The sequence below is a fragment of the Jaculus jaculus genome, chromosome 9, assembly GCF_020740685.1.
Source record: "Jaculus jaculus isolate mJacJac1 chromosome 9, mJacJac1.mat.Y.cur, whole genome shotgun sequence".
NCBI classification, from domain to species: domain Eukaryota; kingdom Metazoa; phylum Chordata; class Mammalia; order Rodentia; family Dipodidae; genus Jaculus; species Jaculus jaculus.
Window position 1 is genome coordinate 22,269,363 of NC_059110.1, and position 11,677 is coordinate 22,281,039.

General features: G+C 41.3%; 1 protein-coding gene across 1 annotated transcript in view; it reads right to left on the reverse strand.

Annotated features, from left to right (window-relative positions):
• The window catches only part of Pex3 (peroxisomal biogenesis factor 3), a 36,643-nt gene extending 25,017 nt beyond the window's left edge, over positions 1-11,626 (reverse strand). Inside the window, exons 1-2 of the mRNA XM_004651152.3 lie at positions 11,438-11,626; positions 4,416-4,547 (exon numbers count right to left, since the gene is read on the reverse strand). Coding sequence (XP_004651209.1) covers positions 4,416-4,547; positions 11,438-11,510 — 205 coding nt within the window. The 5' untranslated portion in view covers positions 11,511-11,626. The remainder of the gene's footprint in view (positions 1-4,415; positions 4,548-11,437) is intronic.
• Positions 11,627-11,677: the final 51 nt, after the last annotated feature.

Consider the following 11,677-nt stretch of genomic DNA (forward strand, 5'->3'; position numbering starts at 1 on the left):
AGGTAAATGTGATCAAAATATTTAGGCAATAAATAAATCAAGAAAAATAAATTAAAGGACATCACAAGGTCACAAGTGAAACGATCACCTTCAATGAGTTATGCACATCGTTTTAGGCTATATTTCCTCCCAGCAGGAAATGTCAAGGCTAAAAATTCCAACTATTATTATTAATAAAAAAATCAGTACATACTAATAAATTATTGCTTACTTAACGTTAACAGAACAAAATGCCATACACACTATGACCACAGCAATGTAAACAAGTGCAAGTAGATGTAAGAACTGAAAGAATTATTCCAGTTAACAGTGTGGACTTTGGGCTACAGAGGGATTATGGACACTTTTTTTCATTATTTCTGCTACAATGAAAAGTCATCACGAGATCACTGATAACACATTCTAAAAGGTAAAACGTTAGCATATGATTTTTATTTTAATTAATTTTTTTACTTTTTTATTTTAGAAAGAGTATGTGTACATGTGAGAGACAGACTTGACATGTCAGAGCCTCAGCCACTGATATTGAACTCCAGACACTTGTGCCACTTAGTGGGCGTGTATGACCATGCGCTTGCTTGCCTCACCTGTGTGAATCTGGCTTATATGGGATCTGGAGAGTCAAGGACCACATGGATCCCTAGGCTTCTCCAGCAAGTGCCTTAACCACTAAGCCATCTCTCCAGCCCTGATTTTTTGTTCTTTGATTAAAAATACATTTAATTGTAAAACCTATTATTGAAAAATTTCAGGTATATTTTAATCCTGAACACTCTATAGTTTTCAGCAAATTCCTCAGGCTGTGCTTTTCAACCCTCTCTTATTTAGACCATCATCTCAAGCATCAGCTCAGAACCAGAGTCACATGTGTTTAGTGGCAGACTTCTCTACATTCAACCTATCGCAGATCAAAAATACTCTTTACTGAACATGGTCAAACTTTTTCTTGTCCTTACTCTCTAAACACTACAATAGCAACTAGTTACAGTGTGTTACATATGTCAGTATGTAACATGTAAGATGATTTAGTGCATAGGGAAGAATGTTTATAAATTATGTCATTTAATATAAAACTTGAAAAAAAAGAGTTGGGTGTGGTGGCGCACATCTTTCATCCCAGCACTTGGGAGGCAAAGGCAGGAGGATCACCATGAGATCTAGGCTATCCTGAGACTACATCATGAGCTAGAGCGAGACAGACCCTACTTTGAAAAACAAAACAAAAGCAAGCACGCAAACAAACAAAAGAGCTTGACCATGCTCAGGTTCTGGAACCCATTCTCCACAAATAAAGGGAAAATAATAAGGTACCAGATAAAGAAAAAGCAAGGCCAGACAGAGTCCTGCAATCAGAAAATGGAGTTACTGGGGAATTAGTTTAAAGAGTACACTATATAATAATGACCTAATTTGAGAGGTGTCTCCAGGCTAATTCTTGTGAGAGAGAAGAGAAGAGGACTTTTGACTTCAGGCGATTTGATCAAGGGTCACTCTCTTCTCTTCCGGCATTGATCAAGGGTCACTCTCTTCTCTTCCGGCATCTGCATTAACATGTTGTGGCGTCCAGTCGAATGCAGCGCTCCTATTAGTCAGCTATTCTCCACGTGAAGCATTCCTAAAAAACCCTCACCAGCCTTGAGTCTGTGACATTGAGCAGGGATTTAACCTCTGTGTGCCTGAGTTTCCTTATCTGGAGCCTGAAGGTAACAGGATCTACTTTATAGGACTGCGGTAAGGACTGAGATAGTAAGACATTTGTTACAGCGCCTGCTGGCTCAAGGAAATGAACAGGGCCAGCTATTGCTATTATCCTTATTTGGCTCCTTATGACAGCATCTTCCTCCACGTGAGAGGCAGAGATGGACATGTAGTCTCACTACTGGCCAGTGGCCTGTGATCCTCTGGACTGACCCTTACAAGAGTAAGTCAGTATTTCTGGAGGTCATACCGTACCATTTGTTGCTAACAGAGTTACGCCATACAAGCATCCTGTCATGTGTACATTGAGCGTCTCTCCTCGACCTTCAGTCCACTGTACACCATCCAAGGTAGGGAAGAAAACTAGTGATATTCACCTAAATGGACCAGGCTCCTCTATTAGTCCACTACAGATTTCTATGTAAAATGACAGGTATTTACTCTTATTATCTGTAACCCTATTATAAATGAATACCAGGTAGTTTATAAACCAAGCTTTTCAGTGAATCTATACTTTCCCTCCTACTGATCACTCTATATTATTTTCATTGCTTATAGGTTAGTTCACTGCTCTTTCCTTGAGGGCTGCGATGGTCACAGCAGTGCGCCAGCTCCATCCTTGGCAGAGAACACCACAATGGACTGACAGACGCACCACTGTGTCTGTGGCCAGAGAGTGCTCAGCTGGGGCGCTGGGGGACTCAGGCTGGCCTCCCTGGCCTGCCACACTTTACTGCTCCTTTTCCCTCACTGCTTCCTTTCCCAAGAATCAGACCAGCCTTGTGGTCTAAAGGATTTCCTTATTTACCCCTGCTCTCTCTTACTGTCCTTCACAAGCACTTCCTCCAAAAAAAAAAAAAAAACTCCTACACATCTAATTCTGTTCCACCACATGCTTCTCGGGACCCATGTGACGTAATGATGCGTGTCAGGCTGAAATAAAATCTGAGACTCCGCAAGTTACCTTTACCTTTTGCAATGGTCCATTCCTATTCTCTAAAAGCTGACCAAGTGTTCTGAAGCAGCACCACTATGTTGAATGCTGAGTGCTCATTTAAAGCAACAGGTAAATGGTAAAGTTCTCGGCTACCGAGTAGGTACGTGCCAAGCACTTTGCATGCACTGGCTCCCCAGACTCTCACAAACCGTTTCTGAGTTGGGTTCCTGACGTTCATTTTGAAAGAGCTGAGGTTAAGGATGGCCCAAGAAGAGACGACAGAAATCAAAGCAGACCGGGAGCCAGGCCAGGTCTGCCTCTCCCTGGGCTGTGCTCCTCCTCCCTGAGCTGTCAGTGTCGGGCGCGTGGGATTTCTCCTTGCTCTCAGCTTTGCAGAGGCAGGCGTGTGGCTAGGTATGATCACCTCAGATATGAAAACCCATACCTGAGCTGTGGACTTATCTCCTCCTTTTTTGGATCTGAGCTTTTCTATCTGTAAAATGAGGTAAGCAAGCTAACAACAAAGAAACGTTAGGGAAGGTTTTACTTTAAGCAGTGGAAAGAAAAACAGGCTTGATACAGATCTAAGAAGTAATTTTTGAAGGTGCTATGCCACGCTTGTTCTCTTCAAATATGGGCAGGTTGATTTTGTTGTGGCACTCTCCCAGGAAGTTCCAGCTCTAGAGATGACATTATTGCCACTAATTAACAGTGACTGAGTGTAGCATGCTGTAAATTTAACCAACTTATGACTCTTTACTGTGAGCTACAAGCCTTGATGGACCAGGCCTCGCTCGGCAGCTGTGTTTCCTACCACTCTCCCCCTGTTCATTCCCCTCGAGCTTCAGGACTATTTTGCTGTTCCTCAAAAGACCCAAGCTGGTTCTCGCTCTCAGCATTTGGCTTGACTCCTTCCAAGGTGTCGTTAGGCTTCCCCTGTCCTCTGGCTGAAGAACAACACTCCCTGACGCCACGTCTGGAGGACGTCTGCCCTCCTCACAGAGTGTAGCTCTCCTTGTGGCTCTGTCACTACCTAGCTGTTGACGTGCTCCCTGCTTCTTCCCACTAGAATGTAAGCTCCAAACACGAGGGAGCTGTGCTTTGATTGTTCATTGCCTGCTTCCCAGTGCCCAGTACTTCAAATATTTCCTGAAGAAATAAAATGAATAAATACACTGATCTTAAAAACTGGAGAGGTGGCTTAGCAGTTAAGCACTTGCGTGTGAAGCCAAAAGACCCCAGGTCGAGGCTCAATTCCCCAGGACCCATGTTAACCAGACACACAAGGGGGGCACACATGTCTGGAGTTCATTTGCAGTGGCTGGAGGACCTGGTACACCCATTCTCTCTCTCTATCTGCCTCTTTCTCTCTGTCTGTCACTCTCAAATAAATAAATAAAACAAAAAACTTTTTAAAAAATTTCATACTGAGGGGCTGGAGAGATGGCACAGGGGTTAAAGGTACTTGCTTGCAAAGCCTGATGGCCAGGGTTTGATTCCCTTGTATGCACATAAAGCCAGATGCACAAAGGGATGCAAGTATCTGGCGCTCATTTGCAGAGGCAGGAGACTCTGGCACACCCATTCTCTCTCTAGCACTTAAATAAATAAAACATATTTTAAAAATTCATATTGAAATAATGTATTTCAAATGATACACATATATACTAGATCTATCACTTTTTCTTTATATTTTTCTATAAATTGAGATTGAAAATATGTGAATTAATACATACACACAGCAAGTTTATACATGAATAAATATTTCGTGTTGCCTTACCTGTCATGTTGCAAGTCCTCTGATTGCTTTCAAAATGATACTGTCGCCGAGCCTGAGCAATATACTCTGCTGCCTCCCTTTCTTGTATTTCTCTGATTTTCCTCTGTCCATACTTCCCCAGGATATACACCCCTAAAGTCATTTAAAAATAAATAAGCACATTAATTAGCACGCTACAAGTCCCAAACACCATTTTAACCTGTTTTATTTGTTTATGTTGGGTAAAGGATAAATTTTCAAACTTTCTCATTTATAGCTTTATAAACCTGTGTTAAATAACTACATAACACTAAAGTAAATAACAGGAGGAGATCAGATCAGCATTTATTCCTGGCAGGCAAGAAGCAAAGAGAGATCAAAGCTAGGAAATCTGTAAGCACCTTTATAAGTTACTTGAAGATATTCTAAGTGTCTAACAATAGTGAATTATTTAAATAAATTATGATGTCTTAACATAATGGAATCTTATGTGGCTATTAAAAACCACATTGATAAATAGTTAATGACTCAAGTAAATATCCACATTATATTGTTAGATGATAAAATGAGATTCACAGAGTCTTTATTTCAGTGGAACAGACATACAGAAACAATAATACCTGGGTTTTCACTTATAAAATGTATGGAATTAACACTGATAATTGCTGAATGGTAGAGATGTAGTTTCCTTCATGTTGCTGGGACAAAGCATCAGACCAAAAGCAGCTGATGGGAGGCATGTTTTTCATTCTAGCTTACAGTCTCAAGGGGAAGCCCCAGGCTGGCAGGGCAAATATCGTAGAGCAGAGGCGGGACATCACCTCCTTGGCACAGTGGGTGGCAAACAGCAGCAGGACAGCAAGCTGAGCTCTAGAAAGGGGGAAGTGGATATAACACCCCTAAGCCTGCCCTCAACAATACACCTCCTCTGGCATGCTCCATCTCCCAAACTGCCATCAGCTGGGAACCCAGCATTCAAAACACTTAAGTTTATGGGGAACCCTTAATTCAAACCAGCACAGGTTTAGCCATCAGTGACTTTTCCTTTTGGCTTACTTCTATGTATTTCCCATGTTTTCTTCAATGAATACACACATTTAAAAGGTGTAAGATAAAAGCTTTAAAAGAAAAAAATGAGAGAAAGGTAGATAGTCCTGAAAATTTTTATCCACCCATGTATTAGAAAACAAATCTATGCAAAAGGAGAATGAAGTTTACAATTGAAAAGGGGTAATTTAACAAGGGAGGAAAAAGTATAACCCCACAGCATGAAAACAAGCAGTATCATGCGGTCTTCACCACAGACAGTACAGCATGTATATAACCTTATAGATATAACCTTTCTGAACACAACATTGGTAGCATTTCGTCAACAGACACCTCAAGGCTAAAGTGCTTCAAGAAACATTCACCTCTCATCAGAACCAAAGATTTTGTAATCAGTATAATGAATAATACTAGACTTTCCCAGAATAAATTAGTGGTGTTCAAGATACTGGATTAGTGGAAAGATTTCAGCAATATCCCTATGAACTTGAATATGAGGATCTGGCAAGTTGTTCTCCTTTAGGTCACTCCAAGGACCTGGAGGATTCCTCTCAAACTAGCTACAGCTATACCACCCTTTGTTTCAGGTAAATCTTTTTTTTTTTTTTTTTTTTAAGGTAGGGTCTGCTTCTGGCCCAGGCTGACCTAGAACTCAAGGGTGATCCTCCTACCTCTGCCTCCTGAGTGCTGACCATGCCCGGCTTAGGTAAATCTTTTGTAACATGATTTTGTCACAATGCCAAGGGACGGCAGGACTCAATGAACTTAAAAAACAGGTTGTGTTACTGTTTCAGTTTTGCTTGCTAACAGATGCTGGTGTGTGTCAAAACTTGATTTCATCATAAGTGGGCACAAGGCTAAATGGAGTAACCATTGCTTACCTACTTCCATCTGCCCGTGGCTCACAGTGTCTACCAAAAAGAGCCACAGAATCATGTCTGACCTAAAACTAGATTTGGACATTTTGTTACAGTGAGGAGGAAATGGCCCTTTAGAAAGTGTAAATCAAATGCATCTTAAATAATTTTCACCAATACAGATGTGGTTGATGAACTGCTAGGATGTCATATGCACTTAAAGACCACGTGCTACAAGGCAAGGCAAATGCACGAGGTTGTTCGATTACACTGGCTGGAGGCCCTGGCGTGTCAATTTTTTTTCCTCTCTCTCTCATAAAAAAAAAAAAAAAAAAAAAAAAAAAAAAAAAAAAAAAAGGGCAGGAGAGATGGCTCAGCAGTTAAGGCAATTGCCTACACAGCCTAATTACCCAGCTTTGACTCCCCAGTACCCACATAAAGCCAGATGTACAAAGTGGTGCATGCATCTGGAATTCATTTGCAGCGGCTGGAGACCCTGGTGTGCTCATTCTCTCTGTCTGTGTTTCTTCTCCCTACCTCCCTCTGTTTACAAATAAATAAATAAAAATATTAAAAATAAAAATACCATGTGTTACTATGCTTGTACACAGCACAGACACTGTAATTACATTTAAAGAGCACGTTCAAGTTTACACCAGCTGTTGCACGGCTGCCTTTCCCATAATCCATCCTGTTGTGGCCCTAGTACCACGGCACTCATAGAGAGTGGACTGGGCATGGCGGCTCCTGCCTGCAATGCCAGCACTAGGGAGTCTAGGCAGGGGGACGACAACGTTGAGAGAAACCTGGAATACACGGCGAGAACCTAGTTCTTCCTCCCTTTGATAAACTAACAAAATGAAAACTGACTTACTGCACAAAGTAACCTCTGGCAGCAATTCTGACATAACTAGTTCTGAATAAACTGGGTGTACCCTATTCCCATGCACACTAATGAATGCTATATGCAAAATGATTATCACCTCTCGAATTCTACTGTAAAAATGAAACATTGAAGAATGACCTTTGTGCAGATCAGACCTTCTCTGGAGTAACAGCACACCAGATTGCTCTGTGTACTTTCCTAGGGAATGGTTACCTCTTTCGTCATATTCTTAACAACTCAAATTTAAAAAAAAAATTAGGAAGCTACTATATTTACACTTGGAAAGAGTAATATATTTTTTCTAAAGCTAAAGATAGAATTTTATTTTTCGTGTATGTGTGTGGTGTATATGCATGTTCATTTGTGTGTGCCTGTGTGTGGATAGTGGGCATCTTCCTAAATCACTTTCCTCATTATTGTTTTTTAGAGAAGGAGTAAGAGTGAGAACACAAGAGAGAATTGGTGCACCAGGGCCTTAGCCACTGCAATCGAACTCCAGATGCTGTGCCACCTAGTGCACATGTGCTTACGTCACCTTCGAGCACCTTGCTTATGTAGGCAGGATCTGGAGAGAGATCGAACGTGGGTCCTTAGGATTGCAGGCAAGTGCCTTAACCACTAAGCCATCTCTCCAGCCCTTTCCTCAGTTTTGACAGAGTCTCTTACTGAACCAGAAGCTCACTGACCTGCTAGCCCAGCTGGCCAGTAACCCTCAGAAATGCTCCTGTGGTCTAAAACTTTGACTTAGTCAGAGTTGTTTCTTTTGGTAACTATTCATGAGGGCAAATAACTCATTAGATAAAATACAACACTCAAGACTGTATACACTACACTAGAAGCCTGAACCCTGGCCTGGAAGACGGGGCATATTGAAGGCTCTAATGTCAATAGTCAGGTGACTCTGGGCACATTCCTTACTTGCTATTTTCTCATGCATAAAAGCAAACACTGGATTGTATGAATTTTAAAATTTCTTCTATAGATATAACCTTATGAGCAGTGAAACATTTACTAAATACTCAAAAATACACATAAAATGTTTTGAAGTCTTGTTTCAGCACATTGCTGGTAAAGCAAAAGATTGTCTAGTCTTCTAATAAATTGATTTGTTTGAAAACCATCTCATAGGTCCCTCCAAAAAAGAGAGGTTACAACCATCAAAATCTCTCTTAATTAACTATGTTTATCCTCTTTAATCCATGCTTCTCTCACTCTCTGTTGGAGAATCTGTTTTCTTTTTTACAGAAGGCAGTGAAAACTGGGGGCGGGGTGGGGGCAAAAATCCATCAACAGGACAAGATAGCTGACTCCCTATCATGAGCCACCCCTTGCACAGCAGCCAGGTGAAACCACGGAGAAAATGGCAAGTAAAGCATGAGAGCTGCTCTCATGGTGAGCCTGACAACCTGCACCAGGAAGATGGTAACAGACACTGATGACACTTGAAATGCATCAAAGCAGAAATCTAGAAGTTGCTGAGAGCTCAACACTAAGGTAAATTTGTAATACATTCTCCAAGGAAACATTTTTAAGACCTGAGACACTGACCCTTCACAGTGTCTGGTACCCTTAGAACCCATAACCCCACAGTGAATGCCAGCAACCCCAGAGGAGGGCACTTAGCGGAATGGGGGTGGGGGAGAGGGGAATGGGACAAACACATCATTTGTCCAAACAACAAATTAATATAACATCTTTTAGTTATCTCTCCGAAGACAAAAAATTCTACAGTGTAACTGTTTCCACTTACACTTTGTAAATAATCAATGAGCATTTCTTCCAATCTAACATATCCCCAAATCCTGTTATTTTGACTCTACTTCAGAAAGAAATATATACATATTTTTTTTTGCAGTGTTGTTGAATTCAGTGCCATGTCCATGCTAGCCCAGTGCTCTGCCACTTAGTTATATCCCAAGTCCAGTAGGAAGAAATTCTTAACTATTCTCTGGATCAAAAAAATCAGAATCTGATTTCTTTCTTTCTTTTTCTTTTTTTTTTTTTTTTTTTTGAGGTAGAGTCTTGCCCTAGCGTAGGCTGACCTGGAAGTCACTATGTAATCTCAGGGTGGCCTCAAACTCACAGCTCTTGAGTCTGTCAAAAGGTGCCACTTTCTCTGTGAAATTGTTTTGATGACAACTCTATGTACTCTCTTTCAATTTGCTCTGTATCCACTTCTAGATTATGGCCTTTTAAAAAATTAGTTTTTCAATTTGCTCTTTTCTTCCTATCACACCATGCAATCAATGAATGAAGACAGAGGTAGAGCAGTATGATATGGAAAGACAAGGGCCACTATGTCTAGCAGGCCTGGCCTTGAATGAGTAGCTCAAGGCCTAGGCAAGTTTCTTAAATTCCTTGTTCTCACATTTTTGAATAGGATAACAATGACTACCCTGTTGTTATCCCATTGAATAGGAAGAACTTAGCACAGTACTCAGCACACATACAGTAGGTGCCCAATAAAAATCTCTAAATCTTCAGCAGTGTAGAGACTCGTTAAATACTTCTTAAATTAACTGAAATCTGACATGTTACAGGAATTTTCTCATTAAGCAGAAAGAATATGAGGCTTACATAAATGCTAGATATTGTCATTTTTTTTTCTTTTCAGGATTTTTTTTTTTAAGAAAACAGGGTTTCCGTTCCTCTGAATCTTTGCTCCCTTCCTCTTAATCTGTAATTATAAGGCTCTTTCTTTTTTTTTTAAATTTTATTTTTATTTCTTTATTGGAGAGAGAGAGAGAGAGAGAGAGAGAGTGTGTGTGTGTGAGAGAGAGAGACAATGGGCGCACCAGCGCCTCCAGCCACTGCAAACAAACTCCAGACCCATGTGCCCCCTTGTGCATCTGGCTAACGTGGGGTCTGGAGAATCGAACCTGGGTCCTTAAGACTTTGCAGACATGCACCTTAATCACTAAGCCATCTTTCCAGCCCATAAGGCTCTTTTAAAAACCCACAACTATTTTAAGTACACTCTTAGTTCCCCTGTCATTATTTTTCACCTGCCTGTCATTCTTTCTCACCTGCCATTAGGTTATTCAATAAACCTGAAGGGGTATGCTATTTCTTCTGAAACTGCTAATGAGACAATTTTACATCCTTCAGTGGAGCAAAAATATTTTCTGTCTTTCATAACATGTCTTCATCTTTCATAAAGTATGCTGTAATCTTAGTATGGTTTCAGTAGCCCTGATATAACAGAGGCAGAAGATATTAGAAAGTATATATATATATATATATATATATATATATATATATATATATATATATATTATAAAGGATTTTTCAAAGGTGATCAGATTTACAATTTGTGCTTGACCTCAGAAGTATGCACAGCCTTATCAAGTAATTGTTGTTGACAGGATGGTGATAAGAATGTTTCTTAAAAGGTCAAGTTTAAAAAAGTTATCTTATGGTTCCTAGCTTTCCTTTTCATATAGTTCAAAAGGTGTTTTATTCCTTCCTTAAATGATCTGAGTGTCATATGAGGAAAAATGTTTTCAAGATTGGGATGTGTGTGTGTTTTCTGGATATCAGGCCCACAGCTGGCTTAGTCCAGCAGTCAAAAATGAAGCTACACTGTCAACAGCAACATTTTAATCTTACCTATTTCAAAATCTCTCAGCCACTGAACTCCTAGATGGGCAGCAACCACAACCTTGACCATCTTGATGGGATTGAATAAAATCCCAATCTTAAGCATTGTGTTTCTGTATAACGGGTATTTTAAAATGGCAGAACCAGAGCTAAAACACTGATTTTTATAAAAGTAAAAATAAAATCTAGTGTGCTATCTTCCAGCCCTTCAGTGCAATGTGCTGTTTTCAGACATTCAAATCAACTTTAAACACCGCCCGATGTACAAAGTGTTAGCTTATTCTCCAGCATATTATGAAACTCCTGTGAAAGGTGAAAGCCGAACAAAATCCTTGCAGAGTCAAAAAGAAATGAAGCACGTCGTGGGAAAGCAACAGCAGGGGATCGGGAGGCGTGCGTGTGTGACAGAAAGGGGTCCTAAGGCAGAGAGCTGGCCGGGGCAGGTTACCCAAGGCCAGCGAGGGGGACGGGCAGAGGGCACAGACATTGAAGACATGGGCAGGACCTCAGAGGCTGGCCACACCGTTCCTCACCTACCGGCTGGACGACTGGACCAGGACCAACTGACCTCTCCTTATTTTGTACAGCACACTCAGCCCTGTCCCGGCCCTTTCTTCCAACGTCCCCCTTGCAAAGCAGGCTGTCACACTCACCTCCAAGGACGGTGCCCAGGAAGATGCATTTCTTTTTGTGACGTTTCAAAAAATTCCACGTTGATCTGAACATCTTCAGGTTCGCTGGTGCTGAGGGGGCGAGATCCTCCCGCTCGGGGTTCTCCAGAAACCACGGCCCCGACTTCCCGCAGAGGCTGCGCCGGGAGCCGAGCGCCGCGGGGAGGGGGCGTGGTCTGGAGCCCGGCAGCTGCGCTCTCGGCGCCCGGGTCCGTCCACAAA